Source organism: Homalodisca vitripennis, chromosome 4, assembly GCF_021130785.1.
Source record: "Homalodisca vitripennis isolate AUS2020 chromosome 4, UT_GWSS_2.1, whole genome shotgun sequence".
NCBI classification, from domain to species: Eukaryota; Metazoa; Arthropoda; class Insecta; order Hemiptera; family Cicadellidae; genus Homalodisca; species Homalodisca vitripennis.
This window is the reverse complement of record NC_060210.1, coordinates 82,676,050-82,692,868: the sequence shown is the minus strand read 5'-3', so window position 1 is coordinate 82,692,868 and position 16,819 is coordinate 82,676,050. Positions and strand designations below refer to the sequence as shown.

The 16,819-nt window shown below is 32.0% G+C and overlaps 1 protein-coding gene across 6 annotated transcripts in view; it reads left to right on the top strand.

Moving 5' to 3' along the window:
* The window catches only part of LOC124359652 (cGMP-specific 3',5'-cyclic phosphodiesterase-like), a 507,337-nt gene that overhangs the window by 421,041 nt on the left and 69,477 nt on the right, over positions 1 to 16,819 (top strand). For all 6 annotated transcript variants that reach the window (XM_046812571.1, XM_046812573.1, XM_046812572.1 and 3 more), the window contains one exon: positions 13,650 to 13,786. In XM_046812571.1, the coding sequence (XP_046668527.1) occupies positions 13,670 to 13,786 (117 nt within the window). In that variant the 5' untranslated portion in view covers positions 13,650 to 13,669. The remainder of the gene's footprint in view (positions 1 to 13,649; positions 13,787 to 16,819) is intronic.

Here is a 16,819-nt window from a genome sequence, read left to right as displayed (position 1 = left end):
TGGATCATAATTTGCTTGATGCGAATTCTTCGGTGAGAGCAGACAGTTGTAGGCAGTTGGATGCCTAGCAAGCAGCGACTTCCTGGCGTTGGGGAGTCTGTATACACAGAATTACAGCGGTATGGAAGCAACCTTCAAACTGAGTTTTACGTTTTATATCCACTATTAATTATTTTTCTATCATAAAGTCCTGGTATTAAAACTCCACTCCTTGGAAGTTATAATATTACATAGCATATAGAGAGACCAGCCCCAACTAACCCTTGGAAATCTGTTGTTACCCTTTTTACAAACTTATCAATCTCTTTAAATTTATCTTTCAATAAATGTATATGGATAAATACAAATATTTGTTACATATTTCTTATTCTCATACTTAAATATTTACAATTCTGATATTTGTTATTTTTTAAAGGGCTATCCTGTATCTTTAATTTTTTAATTATTACTTGTGTGTGTGTGTGTGTGTGTGTGTGTTTCTCTGATTTAACTTAATTGTTTTTCACTAAATTTCAAAAATTATAAAGCCTATCCATAATAGTAATTCTGTAACTATTATTTTTGCGATGTTTGTTATTATATTTAAGTCCTTGCTGTGATTCTTGGGACTCGATGGGATATTTAACAGTCTGTATACTGAAGAGTTTTATGCTGCAGTTATTTATTTGTAGGACGATGATAAGTGTTCATTTTCTGATCTGACGTGGTAGGTTTTCTTTGAATATTAAATCAAATTGTACTTTTTTTCTCCAGGGTAAGATCAAAAAGGTGTGTCTATTGTTTTTTTCAGTTCTAGATGTTAATTTTAATTTTGTGTAATTTTATTGAAAAAATTTTGTAACAAATTTAACTGTCATATGTAGACATAAAATAATATCAGAATCTCCTCACAGTTGTTTTTGGAATAATTGTAAATTGTTTAAGACTTGTCATTATGGCCTCGAATGGCAAATATAACTTTTAATAATAACATTTTAATAGAATTCTCGACTATTTAATGGTTTCACTATTTAATGGTTGTATTTAAAATGTATTTATTCTATTTTTTACATTACCGAAATATTATTTTTAACAAATCATTTAAAATATGTTTCATCTGGTTTTCAGAATTTTTCAATTCTTAAGATTTACAATCAATTTCATGCACTTTAAAAAATCCTATTGCCATAAAACCCTACATTTTCCTTGGAACAACAAGTCGCCTAAATCGATGTTTTCTGTAAGTATTCGTGCAAATCTGTCGAAGTCAAAAATTATCGTGTTAACACGGAATAGACAAATGCACAACATAGATACCAATAAATACAAACAATAAATCGAGTTTAGTGACTAATCTGCGGGTGAAACTTGGCTTACGCTCAGACAATCTGTATTTTAACGGCTAAAAATATATTTTCATACCACTTGTATGCATTCAAAATTCAGTTTTCCGTTCTGAACTACACTAGTGTCCACAGTTTAATATTATAAATTCAGGCGCAGTACATACAAGAAGGAATAAATAGCTCAAACATTTCACTTGCACAAATTAGTACGGCAATAGCAAGTTACCACCGAGTAATTAACCTAAGTAAACTCTAGCTCACATCTATCCACTCTACGTAATTGCTGGAGTTGCAGATCTCTTACTTGCTAATAAATATTGTCGTGCTTTCATCAAATAACCTTCATAAATAAAAGAACATTTATACAGTTATGCAAAGTTTTTTACTTATCGGTTATATTTTTTACTTTTTACGATTTCCATATTTATATTAGACTTTCCATGTTTGTTGGAAATACAATTAATGCTCCTTTCTTTGTATCTAAGGCTTCAAAAGGAAGGTAAATTAGCTTCATTTCATTAATTAAGGATTACACTTACAGTAATGCTTACACAATATCTTGCAGTGTGCCATTAGAAGTCTTGTTTTATCGATATTTCCATGGACAATATACTGTTAATCGATACTGTGATCGATATACTGTTAATTTATTCAATGAATATGAATGTGTTCATATCGTGCCTGTATATTCTTGTTGGTAGCATCAATTGTGATAGAACACCAAAACAAACACACAGGGTTACTAGGAACACAGACTCTGCATCACGGAGAAGCAACATGGGGCAAACGCAAATATGAACTTACAAGTATCTGTTTCACATTATCTGCTCGTGTGTATCCCCAGTATATAACAAGGGAGCTATACACATATTATAACACATTCTAAACATTCCTGATATAAGTATCCTCCAGATCCACAATTGAATGATTATATATGTAACCTTAATAAAAATCAATTTGTCGGAGCCCAGACGTGTGAACATCATGATGGAGCACTATAATAACATTAACGTAGATATTATTTTAGTATTACCAATAAGTTCATGTACAATTTCATCACAACGGTTTGTAGTATTTAACATGATGGCAGAAAAACATATATACATTTAATTATTTAGATAGGAATAACAAAACCAAACTTTCAATGACTTTTAAATGAACTTGGCCTTACTACAAGCTTTAGACCGTGTTCACTCGTACAGTGACTATATATTTTATGGTTTTATACTTTTATACGAGATAAGTAAAGAATTTGAATTCTTGAATCTGAATTCCGTGCCTGCATCGTGGTGGAACACTGAATCATGTGTTCACTTGTACCCTCAGATTTCGTTCTTGAAGAGTATGTACAAGCTCTCTGTAAACCAGATAAAATACAGCATATGCCGCAGCTGTTGGACTCATGTACATAGAATTATCATATTTCCTTGGACTTCAGCTAGAACACTTTGCCTCTGTTTAAGGCATAAAAATCATTACGTTTAATATTACTAATAACGTAGCTATGGTGGAAAGGGTTAATGTGAATGTTGAGTGTAGCTCAATTCGGCTTCCGCCTAATGAAGCGTCTGTGACAGCGTCAGAGTTTAGACGTTGCACTAAGTGAAAGGCGAACTCGAGCTAAATTCAACATTAATATTACTTATACCGATGCGAAATCTGTAATAGTACTCAATTAGATATAACTTACGCGTGTAAATAATTTTGCTGCTTTAGTAATTAAAATGAGTGTCATTAGTGATATTAAGGATATCAACTAGCACACAAAAGTTCTGATAATCTCGACCTTATTTCACAAATAAACTTAATATAATGAACTAAAATCGATATTTAATATGTAACAATAATAGAATATAAGCAGTAAAATGTAGTGAAGGTATTGAAACCACTATATTGGACGAACTGGCCAAATCCTTCAAAATTAGATTTCGTTCACATATAAAAGCTTTCAAGCCATCATAAAATTCAAAATATGATGATCACTGAAGCGAAATTTCCCACGGATAAACAAACATTAATAAAAGCTCTACCATAATTCCCAATATATTATTACATGACATTGATGTTTTAACGAAAAATTTATTATTTATTAGATTTTTATAGAGTAAAATTTAATTACACATAAGTATATAAAATTTATCCACAAAGGTTGTTTACATGTAACTTAATTTGGTTATTAATTATATTTACGCTAACTTTCTGTACCAGATAGTGGTCTTACGTAGTCCGAAATGTACGAAATGGGAGTCAAAATTAATAAAAATTGTTAATGTTGTACTTTTTTTAATTTTAGTTATAGAATTTGTTTTTCAATGATTTTTTATCAGATTTTAAAGCTTTTTAATGTCTTTAATGAAAAGTAAAAGCGTCCTTAACTTAACGTCAGTTTAAAAATCAAGCGATCTCGACCAGTTTGCAGAACTGCCGTCAACGCGTTATCATCCCTAAAGTAATTATACTCTACGGGTTGCTTACATTTCATGCATATCAAGTAGCTTCGCCCGCACTCCAAGTAACGTGCCGTTCACATTGACAAGCGGTTATGGAAAACCTATCTTTGCTGTATATTATAAACCTACGTTTAATAACATTAACCCTTTCCAACAAGCTGCTTGAGGAAAGCTTTTAACTGAATCCATCACAGGCGGAAAATAACCGTCGGTATACAGTAAATGTGTATGGAAGCAATAATTGAATTACGATCAGCTTTATCAAGGCCCAACAGTAAAGAGTTAGAGACAGTAAATACAAAAGTGGCATGGAAAGTGGATTGGAAAACAAAAACTATGGAATTTACAAGATGGAAAAGGAATTCTTCCTCACACTTTCGCCCTGACATAACAAGATGTTTCAGTTAGTAACACAGTGCTTGTTAACTTTACTTCCTACAATCGGTAATGGTATTTTAAAATGTTTCTCTTTTTTTGTGCGCCAGAACCCCACGAGTTTACATCAAAAGAAAATGGTTGATATGAACCGTTAACCGGAATCGTTTAAAGGAGCTGAATGGTTTCCGAAATGTGAAACTATTTTTGAATTAAACAAATAAAGCTTACAAATGCTTCATTTAGATTGAAAAAATAGTGGCTGATGTAGAAACTTACCTGGACCAACTCTGCTAGTTGTGTTTATCTGTATTTTTTGTGTTTTTATTATCATCAATATACTTTTTCTCTACTATTATTCGTGAAAGAATTTTAAATCATATTTTAAATATATTACGTAGATTTTAACAAATACCAAATATATATTACGATACTTATCAAATAATAACATATCTATAATACTTTGTTTGAAGTTTATTTTTGATGATGGAAGGATTGTTACAACTGGATTTTTCCGGAGATTTGCCATCGTTCAGTGGAAAAAAAATCAGTAACAGTACTTTTCGAGATCTGCAATCTGATCTCTTCTTTAGGTAAATACCTAACCTAATACATAATAACAAAATAGGTTAAAATAAACTAATCATACCAAAGCGTAGTTGCACCCTAAGTCAGGAATCACAACCACCATGTTGTTTGTCAACTTCACTAACTCTAAACCATGCACTTAATAAAAAAAACTATACACAACACTAATCATTAAAACTGAACTACAGAATACAGGTCAAAATACGTCTGCATGTTGGTGGTTGGCAACGCTTTGGTATGATTTGTTCATTTTAACCTAGTTTGTAATTATGTATTAGGTTAGTTATTTACCTGAAGAAGAGACCAGATTGCAGATCTCGAAACGTAGTGTTATATTTATAATGTCGAAAATACAAACAATGCGTGTTATAAACAAACGTACAGATACCCAGATGAAATGCTGAACTCCAATTAATAGAGACCTTGCTTTCTCGGTCATGTATCGTCTGTATTATTTAATGTAGTTGAGTTGAACTGAAAAAGTTATTCGGAGGTGAGATCTTAGGCAGTAATATTTTACCATGATATTATAAGCCCAATTTCAGAACCCGATTAATATTTTTACAATAACTCTGAATATTGGAGTAATTTTGAGTGTCCAGAGTGGTTGAGGGGGGGAGAGAAGTAGGGTCAAGGTATAAGAGAATTACACTACCGCCGCGACGTCTAAATAATAGCATTAAGTGCCTTAGCTACATGTCAGTACATAGGGTCATGTAACCGAGTTTACACATTAGTATACTCCTGAGGTAGCGAACACTTCAACAAAGCTGGAACTAACTTGGAGAAAACTAAACTTCTTTAGATGTAATACTAAAAACCACGTGTTCTCGATAGAGTAATGATTTGGATAAGTATTTATTTGCCAATTGTATAATGGATTATAATACAAATTTCAATCTAAATGTCACTAATTTGTCCAAAGAAAAATATATTTATTCAAAAAATTTAAACATTTTCACTTGCTATTTATGAAAATACAAAAGTTTATTTCTTTTCAGGTTCCTTCAATTTGTTATTTTTTGGCAATTATGTTTATATAGGAACAAATAAATTTAAAAATGCAGTAACTGTTAGTGAAAATTAATTTTATTGTTTTTTACCATGCATGCGGTCATTGCTAAAGGCCACATATGCAGTCCAATTTAGGTAAAATTTTATATATAGCTATAATTGTTAATACTTTCAAACATATTAACAAACTTTTTTCTACCTATTATCCCTTTTTAGGTTTGGAGAATATTTTCCAACAAAGCTCTTAAGAAAATAGCGTCTAGTCAACACTGTATAAAAAGTCCATTTTGATTTTCATTAAAAATATTATTTAAATCTTATAACCACAGTATATTGAATAAAAAGCTGATTATAAAAATAAACATTCATTGTTGGAAAAATAATAGTATTTATAAAAGTGAATACCAACACTTAACTAACGCATAACTTGATTATGATTTTATTCTCAGGAGACAAAGCAGTTGTTCAGAATACAAATTTAAAACTTTTCTTCTTTGACCTCTTTGGACAAATATTACGCTTAGAACACTAACAGGGGTTTGAGACGGACGGTTGACTTAATTGTTTTACTTCTAAAGGGACACTTTGCATACATTTAAGAGCAATTGCTCAAAATAATAACATTATAATTATTGCGCGCGATGGGCCCTCGAGGACACCAAAGGCCCCTTTTCTGAATTTACATGCCTATTTCTATTTGTAACAATTCCCGTATAATTAAAAGTTCGAATTTATTTCTACGTTATGCGTTTGTAAATTTTACGATTATATATCTTATTATTCTTATATTATTATATATTCTTATTATTGACATGCAAAAAAAACTAATGTAAATAAACGAGTTTCATTTTAGAAAACATTTTTTTACTCATATTATTGGTCTTACTTGTTAATCCTATTTGTTAGGTGATATTTAAACTACAAGTCACTTATATTGATTCTTACCTAATTATAACAGTTTAAAATCCAGGTACTAAAATGTAAATAAATATATATATATATATATATATATATATATATATATATATATATATATATAAAGCCAACATTCACACATAGTGTATACTATGAGTCTCCACTAAGTTAGGGTTCAAACTTAGTAATAGTGATGGGTGACCCTTGGCGTAAAGTCTAGTGTAAACTCAGTTACATGACCCTATATACTGACCTGCACCCTAGGCGCCTAATGTTATTATTTAGACACCACTCCCGTTATTTTCTCTTAGCTCGATTTATCTTCTCTAACCTTCCCTGTACCTGTAATATGTGACGTAAAATATTGTGGACTAACCAAAGTATCTTATTTTTGGTGATCGTTGTTTATTATAATATTTTTCTTGTTTTCAGATATATATATATATATATATATATATATATATATATATATACTTGACAGTAGATCATCATAGATAGTCATCCAGTGTGTAACCACGTAGTATTAAAATGTCTTCAATGTAAAAGTTATCAATGTATTGAGTAAAAATTAAATGTACGGCATGTTTTTTTTAATGTTATAGGTTTAAACATTTTTTAAACTGTCATTTTAATCTATGAACTATAATTAACAATTGATATGTTATTTTCTAGTGTACAGTAAATTTAAAATATAAAGCCATGACAACGCGTAGTAACATCCAAAAATACGTTTTAATTCATAAAACAACTAATATTCAACGTTGAAAATTGTTAACGCACTAGAAGAGAAATAAGCAACGCCAAAATCAATACTCAATGAAATTCCAATCCCGTGTAGTGCAGATGTTTGCTAGCGATAGGGAATAGCAGAGATTGTTAACTGGAATTCCCGGGATGTGTTTTGTGTCAAAACCGTTCCCAACACTCGCTTAATCTCTACAATCTGGCGTACAGCTCCCCTTTAGTCCCGGCTTATTGCACAACAGGCTTGGTCGGCGAGTAAACATTGCAGCCTATATATACCTATACCTCCTGACAACGTTAGTTATTTATAATTTCAAAATCTCATTAATCATCGACCATTATTTACAACAAATTTATCCATCTATTTATCCACATCATTTATTTATCATTGTTGCTACAGATTTAATCCTCATGAATTAAATGGTATTTACAACAAAATCCTATGCAAATCTTATGAATAAAAATGAATCGCTAAACATGTTGCTAAATGCTTATTTCGATAATGGCTAGGCCAATTTAGCTAATAGTTTTTTTTAATATATCGGCGAAGTCAAAGGAAGATTTGGATGGAAGTGAAAACTGGGAAAGCTGTTTCAGAATATTTAAGAATTTGGGAAAAATAATTAAAATATTTACGACATTTAACGTAATTATTATATTTAACGTAATTCAAAGTTAACTTATACAGATTAGCTGTTGATACTTTCAATTGAATTTCACCAAAGAAGCAGATACATTTGTTTAAACTAAAATTGTAGAAAACATGAAATATACAGTTTTGCATTGCAGATTGCAATATAACATTAATATCCAATTTTTATTACTAACTGCACAAGTGATAAATTAATAAAAAAGCTGTGAATTTTTGCATATAAGGGAATACGAACGGGTTAACCCTCTTAAGATTGTGTATCGTATTTTTAGTGTGCTTTAAGGAAAAACAAGGGGATGGACACAAACATGCCTCAGAGATGCATTCTTTTCTAGATTACAGTCCGGAAATATAACAAGCAAAACTTATTACAAACTATTATTTTGCAATATTGAATGGATCGAATTTCAACGATTTTACACTACTGCAGCTATACCGGAAGCAGAACACAAGCTATGGAATCAGGTCCTTTGCGACTTAAGTAGTCTTTTTAAGTTTAAGTATACATACATAAACGTATATTTTTTCTTGATCGAGGTAAAAATAATAATCTATTACAGCCCTAGCATATAAATATGGTAGGGCAGAAGTAAAAGCTTTTTTAAATCTAAGATGGTTTCCGAGACCTAAATATGGTATATTTTCTAGGTCGGGGCATATTCTACTGTGAAACCGTAAATACGGTGACAGGAAATGAATTTAAACATTCCGAATGTTTTTACCGTAGTGACTGTCCAGTCGTTTGCGTGTAAAACTGCGAGTATCGGCAAGTCTTTTAAATCAAAATGAATCGCAGAATGTAAGTGCTAATCTTGAGAACGGCTGAACCAGTTTCACTAATTCTTTTTGTAATTGCCAAACAATCTCAAGTGTTGAAATCCAAGGAAGATTTATATGAATGTAGTATTAGATTTATAAGAATATTGAAAATTTACCATAAATATTTCGGAATTTAGGAGTAATTTTATAAATTATGTTTCATAATCCTAAATTAACTGACACTAAACAACTGTTGACGCTTTCAGCTTAAGTTCAACAAATTTACTGAAACCTCTATACACATTTAAAATTATAAAATATTAATCATAGATTGCTTGATCAGTAGTGTAATGCAGATAGCAAGTAAAAATTAATACCTAAATATTAAACGTACAAAAAAGAAATATTATATCTCTCCTACAGACAAAAGTGTGCCGTCTACTGAGAGATACAGGTTAGAATGACGCTTAGCCGAATCTCGTGGAGTGATATACACCACAATGCCAATGTTGCCTATATAGAAATGAAGCTCCATGTAAAATTTCAAATCTATAGGCCAGTTCGTTCTCGAAATATCGTGTGACACTAAACAGACGTACATAAATTAAATATTTTTTATCTCCTCGAGTGACAGGCATTGTTAGTAGCACGCATTTTTTTCTTGTTGTTGTAAATGCTTCCCATTTTTCATGTGGCGCAAAAGGGTAGGAAAAAGCCAGACAAGGATGAAATTTGTTGTGTTGTTCCTTCACATGTTATAATAGTAAGATAAATTGTGAAATTTACAGAGTATGTACATCTGATCTAGCTTCAGGTATTGGCATGATTGTTATACTCGTACATGTGAATCACTTAAGGAAATCACATTTTTATACAAATATAATTTGTTTAATTACGTATTTTAATTGTAAAATATTTTTCATCAATCATATTAAATTTGTTTACAAATAAAAACATATCACTCGCTAAAGTGATATAACTCATGTACGTACTGTGAAAGGTTTGGCCTCATTTCAAAATTGTCTAAATTTCCTACATTAAATATATACATGTTCTTATTTAGTGAAGTTTTTGAATGTATTAAAGAAAGTTATCTAAAAAGGCCAAGAATTTAACATACCTGTACAAATATTTCTCAAACCCCAAATTGTCACTAATTAAATACATTTCAGCTACTGAATGAACACAATCTGCTTCGCCAAATTGAAGAGTTGTATTTAAGTATTACAAAGAAAAATGGAATATATTCTAATAATATATATATTTAATTATTTATTTAATAAATATCCACTACAACTGAGACAAAGGAATTGACATTATAATCATTACCTGATAATTAATTACCGATATACGGAAGCAAAAAAGGCAAACAAGTTATGGTGGCTGCGCTGCAAATAAGTTACCCTGCTTTTACTAGTGTTCCTCTACCGAGAAAAGTGGAAGCTATTTATAAACAACACTTATGAGGAAATTGTCAGTGTTTTCTAAAATAATCATTCATCCTACTAGAACGCAATGTAAAATAATACAGTGTACAAGTTTAAATCAGTGAAAGGGATGTCTGAATTTTATGAAAACGCTACTATTAATTCAAGGCAAACAAATTACAAGTAAAATATCTACATACTACACAATAAATAATATGTAGATACAATGTATATACTATGTTTGTCACAGATTTTAGTGTCAATGATTTGGTAAATGTGTAATATAATATTAAACCAAAAGAAAGTGAAACTGGAAGGTTTAAAAGAAAAACAAACGTTACTTTTATCTTGTTTATGACTTAATGTAAGAAATAAAAAAAATTGTATTCATTCTATATATTAAACTTAAGAAGCTCTTTTAAATTTGTAGACTTTTGACACCTCGTCGTCGGCTCATTGGAACTCTTTGCACATGAAGATAAAGGCGCAACGCTCTTTGATCATTGTAGCCACTCACTAACAAATGGGTATTGTTAAATTATACGTTTTGACACGTATCGTAAGGTATTTTTTAAGTTCTTTAAGGCTTATATATCAACAAATTTTAAAACTGTACCTTTTACTTTATTTACTATTTTATTTACTCAGTATCAAGCATTAGTACTATTAGTTACTTACTATTATCTAGGAAATCTATATTTTTATTATTATTAATCTGGCATGTACTAACATACAACTTTTGTATGACTTCATGATATATAGTCTTTTTAATGATAACAAATATTTTCCACTATTTAACCGGTCCGTTATTTATTTATTTTTTTTTATTTCAGACCGTTCTCGCGTTATAGCCTACATATTATGTCACACTCTCACTAAGTGCACTCCCCACCACTCTAAGCTGCCGGTCATTCTGGAAATAAAATTGCGTCAGGCTTTCGGTGCATCCTCAACCACTATTGGCCGCCAGAATAATAGGCATACAAGTCTCAGGACCACATGAATTGTACTTCACCTACTGAATGCAATTCACTTCACCATCCCTTGAATACGTAGACTTATTTCTATACATCAGGTAAAAGGTTTGGTTTGTTTGTGGTTATCCAAGAATGTCATATCAGTTCAGTACATTCTTAGTGAAACATGACATCTCGTTATCCCAAAGTCGTAAAACAATATTTAGGCTAGATTCGTTACGTGAAAAAGTCATAATTTTACTGTAGGGCGAACCCATTACTAAGTCTCAGTATTGTAAATCTAAATGCATAGTATATAAGACTGGTTAATGGACAACTGCTCCGACGCTCCTATCACAAGGGGACTTCCGTATTCCCTTGGCAAGGACTCGATCACGCGACTTGTTCAGTAGACTCCACTGCCAGCGTTCCTATGTCTCTCACGGTCCACTCGCCAGAAGGTCAAGCTCGGAAATGGTTTCTGCGACAGGTTCGACGTCTTCAATGATAGTGCAGCAATTATTAGAGGACGTGTGCTAGCTGCTTTCCAGTATACTGTGGAATAGATCGGGGCCTTGTTGAGTGATTTGGGCATGGCATAAATATGTTTTTTCTTTCTTTGTATGAAGTCATTAATTTATTCATAGCTTTATGTAGTTGTCACTTTTGCCATAATTGTAGCTCTTCGTATTTCTTTATTTAATATCCTTTTTGCAATTGTTATTTATTTATTTATTATTATATTTGGCATTTGTTTTGTATAATATGTATGTGTATGTATATATATATATATATTGATTATAGTTTATACTTATTATGTACATTATCAATCATTTCTAGGAATATAAAGTCCAATCGCATGTTTGGCTTGTCCCTGTCATGTCTAAGCACTATTTGTAATTAGCTACCTTGCACTATGTTTATGGTTATAAAGTGGTCTTTGACCGTTGGAAGTAAATAAACAAATAAGGGAAATAAGTAATACATTACTAAACATAACACATAGGTGGGATGAACGGTGTTGGAATCGTTGTCTGCAGAGGAGGTATCAGCCCGGGAATAATCCTACATGTTATTGTGTAGCAGTGCACAGTATATTGGGAGAGCGTACCCGGGGGCGTGGAGGGAGCCTTGTTGTTACACTTCTCTGTGATATTGCATTATACCAGACAAAAGGGTATCTCATCGACACTGCCACTCTCTCGTACAATTAAATTTTGCCGTCACTTTGGTACCGGAGCAATTAACGGCAGAAACACATGGACAGGTTTTGTCCGTGTGGCGGTGGCTAAATAAACTTTAGGTATATGAACTGTTTTTTTTTTTTTATTTTACAAAACTTATATAAATTGCATACTAACTTAATTGGCTTTTCAGTTATTTGAAAAATAATTATAGATGTAAAGATATTTAAATCAGTGCTGAGTATTATAAATCTCGAAAAACAAAAATATTTTACATGACGTAAACCTCAAATTTTGGCTTTTATTTGACTATATCTTATAAGTGCTTAATATTCCCAAGCTAGTTATGAACTCAAGGTACAATAACCAGACGAATAATGTTATTATTTTCTCACATAGATTTCTAACAAATATAACATAACAAGTAACTTTAAATAAATAACCTTATTTTCTATGCTTTGCTGCTATACCAAGTTTTGAATGGTTTGCCTTTATTAACAACGTATTCTGTAGCTAGAGATGTATCGTAGTTTAAAACACTGTTTGGGAGCATGTTACTAATATCTCGTCTGCCCTGAAGTCGGTATATGGCTAGAGTAACAGTGCAGGTGTTAAACGTCTACGAATGCATTATTGCCAATAATTTATTGCCATTATTATGTTGCCAATAAAACTCGTAAAGTATTTTGAAAATACATTGTCAATAAATGTTTACTATACTCGTATACGTTCAAACAATTTATATAATACTGTTTTGGATTGATCTCTACTGAGTGGTCTGTTACAGTGCCAATTGATGCAGCGCGGATGACGAGTGACGAGGAGCTGGCGACGGCCTTACATCAGCGGCCTGACATGTTGGAACATTTGCTAGATTTGTCTTTAATGATTGTTTTGTTACAGTGCCAATTGATGCAGCGCGGATGACGAGTGACGAGGAGATGGCGACGGCCTTACATCAGCGGCCTGACATGTTGGAACATTTGATTTGCTAGATTTGTCTTTAATGATTGTTTTGTTACAGTGCCAATTGATGCAGCGCGGATGACGAGTGACGAGGAGTTGGCGACGGCCTTACATCAGCGGCCTGACATGTTGGAACATTTGCTAGATTTGTCGTTAATGATTGTTTTGTTGCAGTGCCAATTTATTGATGCAGCTCGGATGACGAGTGACGAGGAGTTGGTGACAGCCTTACACTAGCGGCCTGACATGTTGAAACATGCACTAGATTTATCTCCAATGATTGTTTTGTTACAGTGCCAATTGATGCAGCGCGGATGACGAGTGACGAGGAGTTGGCGACGGCCTTACACCAGCGGCCTGACATGTTGGAACGCGTGCTTGATTCGAGCCCCGAACTGGTTGGTCGAATTATTCAGACCATGGGCGTCCAGGTGTGTTTATAAAGATATAATTTGTCATAAGTGTAGCATGTTACTTTTATCTTTGTGTCTTTCTAAATTTTTTTTAATTTATTAAAGGTATCAACGTTTAGAGCATGGATTTAATAAAACAAATTTTAATGCACGTATAATATAAAATAAAAGGGTAGATGTTACGTCTGCTGGCAATAACCAACCGACAACTGGTCAATACTAATGTATTGTTATGTCTTCTTTCACAACATCCACCGTCCTCATCCTACAGCCAGCAATTGAAGATTAATCACATTATTAACTACCGATCAATCAGAAGCTTAGTCATATCGCCAATCCTATTACGACAGTCTCAAGTGGGATGGATATACTAGCCACATTAGTCGGCTGATTTATGTACTTTATCATTTTCAAACTAAAATTTTCGGCATAACGTCTGCATGTTATAATTTTCACGACATAACTGCGTCTTTCACTGCAGTAACTTTATGTTTCTTGGAAATGACTAGTAATAATAATTGTTTAGCAACCGTTCTTTCTAAAAATATTTATCTTATGTACTTAAATAAGTAAATCATTCTAATACATAAAATGTATGAAAAAGACCTCAACCAATCTTGTATATTTTCCTAAATTAACACTATTTATTCTTAGCAGTTCACTACCATGTGAGTTTTTCACTTTCAATAACCAATTTACTTTCAGTAAGTTTCAAAGTGATGACAAAGTTATATCAGATATGTTGGTGGTTAATAAAATCTGCACTTTCGAAACATATAAACATTTGATTTACGATAACTGCTTTATTGAGACCTACAAGCCACCTTGATAGAAGAATAGAACTGAGGCATAAAGTAAAGAGTAAAAAATAGACTGATGCACACAAATCACAAGTTGAAAACTTTCAGCTCATGCTTGCTGGTAAGAATTACCTTATTAGCAGGGACAATACATCACTGTTTATAACAATAAAAACATTGTTCCAGGACATGTACCAATTAATTTTTTTTTTAGTTTATTCTTAAACTGTTTGGTTCAATTGGTAGTTTCCAAATTAGAAGGTAGTGTTTCTAATATTTCCTACTTATTGAAATGTTGGGTTTTTCAAAGGAGCGAGCCTATGGTGTATAGCAAATCTGTTTAAAACCTAGTGTGTTATCAGTTATCAGTGTACACTGTTAGTATATACTAATTCTTATGACTTAATACACTAGGCACACTGATATACATATAAGGAACAGTTAATATTCCAATTATGTGAAATCTTCATGTATTGAGAGCGGGGTGGCTAGCCAAAGGTGGCTCGAATAGCTTCGTTTTGTAAAATAAATATTTGTTTGTGATTTGAAGCTATGCCGTCCAAAGGATAATTGAGTATGCAATCAAATAGCGGTAGACTTTGTCACTTTTTGTCAATTTAGTGTTTCAAATGATAAAATAGTAGACTAACTTGCTGATTAACAAATATACTATTTAGGCTAACTTACTTTCAATTGTAACAAGTTTTTCACTCCAGGCAATATCATCCCCAGCAGCTCACCTGAATTATATATATCCGTATCTCCAATGCACACGATATCAGGAGAATATGTTGTCTTTTATGAATTCGAACGCAAATGCTTTTGGTTCATTCCGAGTTTGATTTCAAGCAATAAAATTCCAAAAATGGGCTAATCAGTTCCTTTGATAAGAGTCTGATTCAAGGGCTACTAAGTCGCGTTAGCTGGTAACAATAGTAGTCTCGTCACCAAAGATAAAAAGATTCTCCGTTGGTATCTTCTTGGTCAAGTTTATTAAATTAAACAAACCTAGAAGAAAAGAGGATCCGGAATCGATCCTTATGGTACTACGTTTCGAATCAGTTTATGCTCCGAAATAATTAATCCTATTTAATTTAGCATGTTCATGCTCGCAACCTTTTGTAAATTTAAAACATACAGCCACTGACAAAGTCAATTATATAGCCAAGTAGGTTAATTTCGAACTTCTGGAGGTTGATACCACAACCAATAGTTTATTTTCATTTATTGGTATATTTTTTACGATTTTACGATTACTCCAAATTTAATAAAACCAAAACAACATCAATTAAAACACCAGTATGAAACATGCAATAAACATTCGCCTAACTAAGCAAACATTCGAAGAGGCCTAGAAAAGCTTATACGCCTCTCCAGCAAAGAAGGATTCATCTACGTGAAAATCTTAATAAATCAGTACAAAACATCGCAATTTTTAAATATTCTGCGAACAGTTGTTTTACGTTGCTGGCTTTATTAATTTTTAAGTAATCTTTTTGTTTCAATTATTATATTTTTCCTATTAAAAATCTAGAGTGGCTTTGGTAAAACCACTGGTCGAATCCATGTGACTGACTTCTTTCATTTAATCAAAAATAACAATAATTGATGGAACAAACTCAATGCGTCTGGAACTGTTTAACTCATTTAAGAGAAATATTTTGAATAAAAATTCTACCGAGAGCAAAAAACTCCAACCGATTGAATCTGGGTTTTCTACGCAATTAATTTTATTAAATGAATTTTTTTCAATTGGTTGTTCTCAGTTCCCATCACTACACATGATATGAACTGCCCCTCAGTAGGCATGCTGCCGTTGTATCGTGCATTTCATTGAGTTCAGTGCATATCAATGAGTACCCAAAACACGCGAAAATCATTTATCTGCACAGTATTTACATTAGAAGTACGATCACAATTTTTCAGGATATTTGAGATATATGTCACTGTACTCGTTTGAAACTATACCCCAAGATCAAATAGATTCTGAATTCTGCACAATATGAAAAAAATAAAACTGCAGTACAGTTCACAGCACCTGCAATGTTGAATTCACAAGTTAACAAAATGGATATTGCATTTAAATTTTGAATTCAATATTATTACTACAGTATAATACAATAATAATGTAATCTAATACAATAATACTCGTATTAGTATTATTATTATTATTATATTTTCTGTTAACAATTCATTACTGTATGGTTTAAATTGTTAGTAATTATATAAAAAGTATAATTTCATTGTTTGA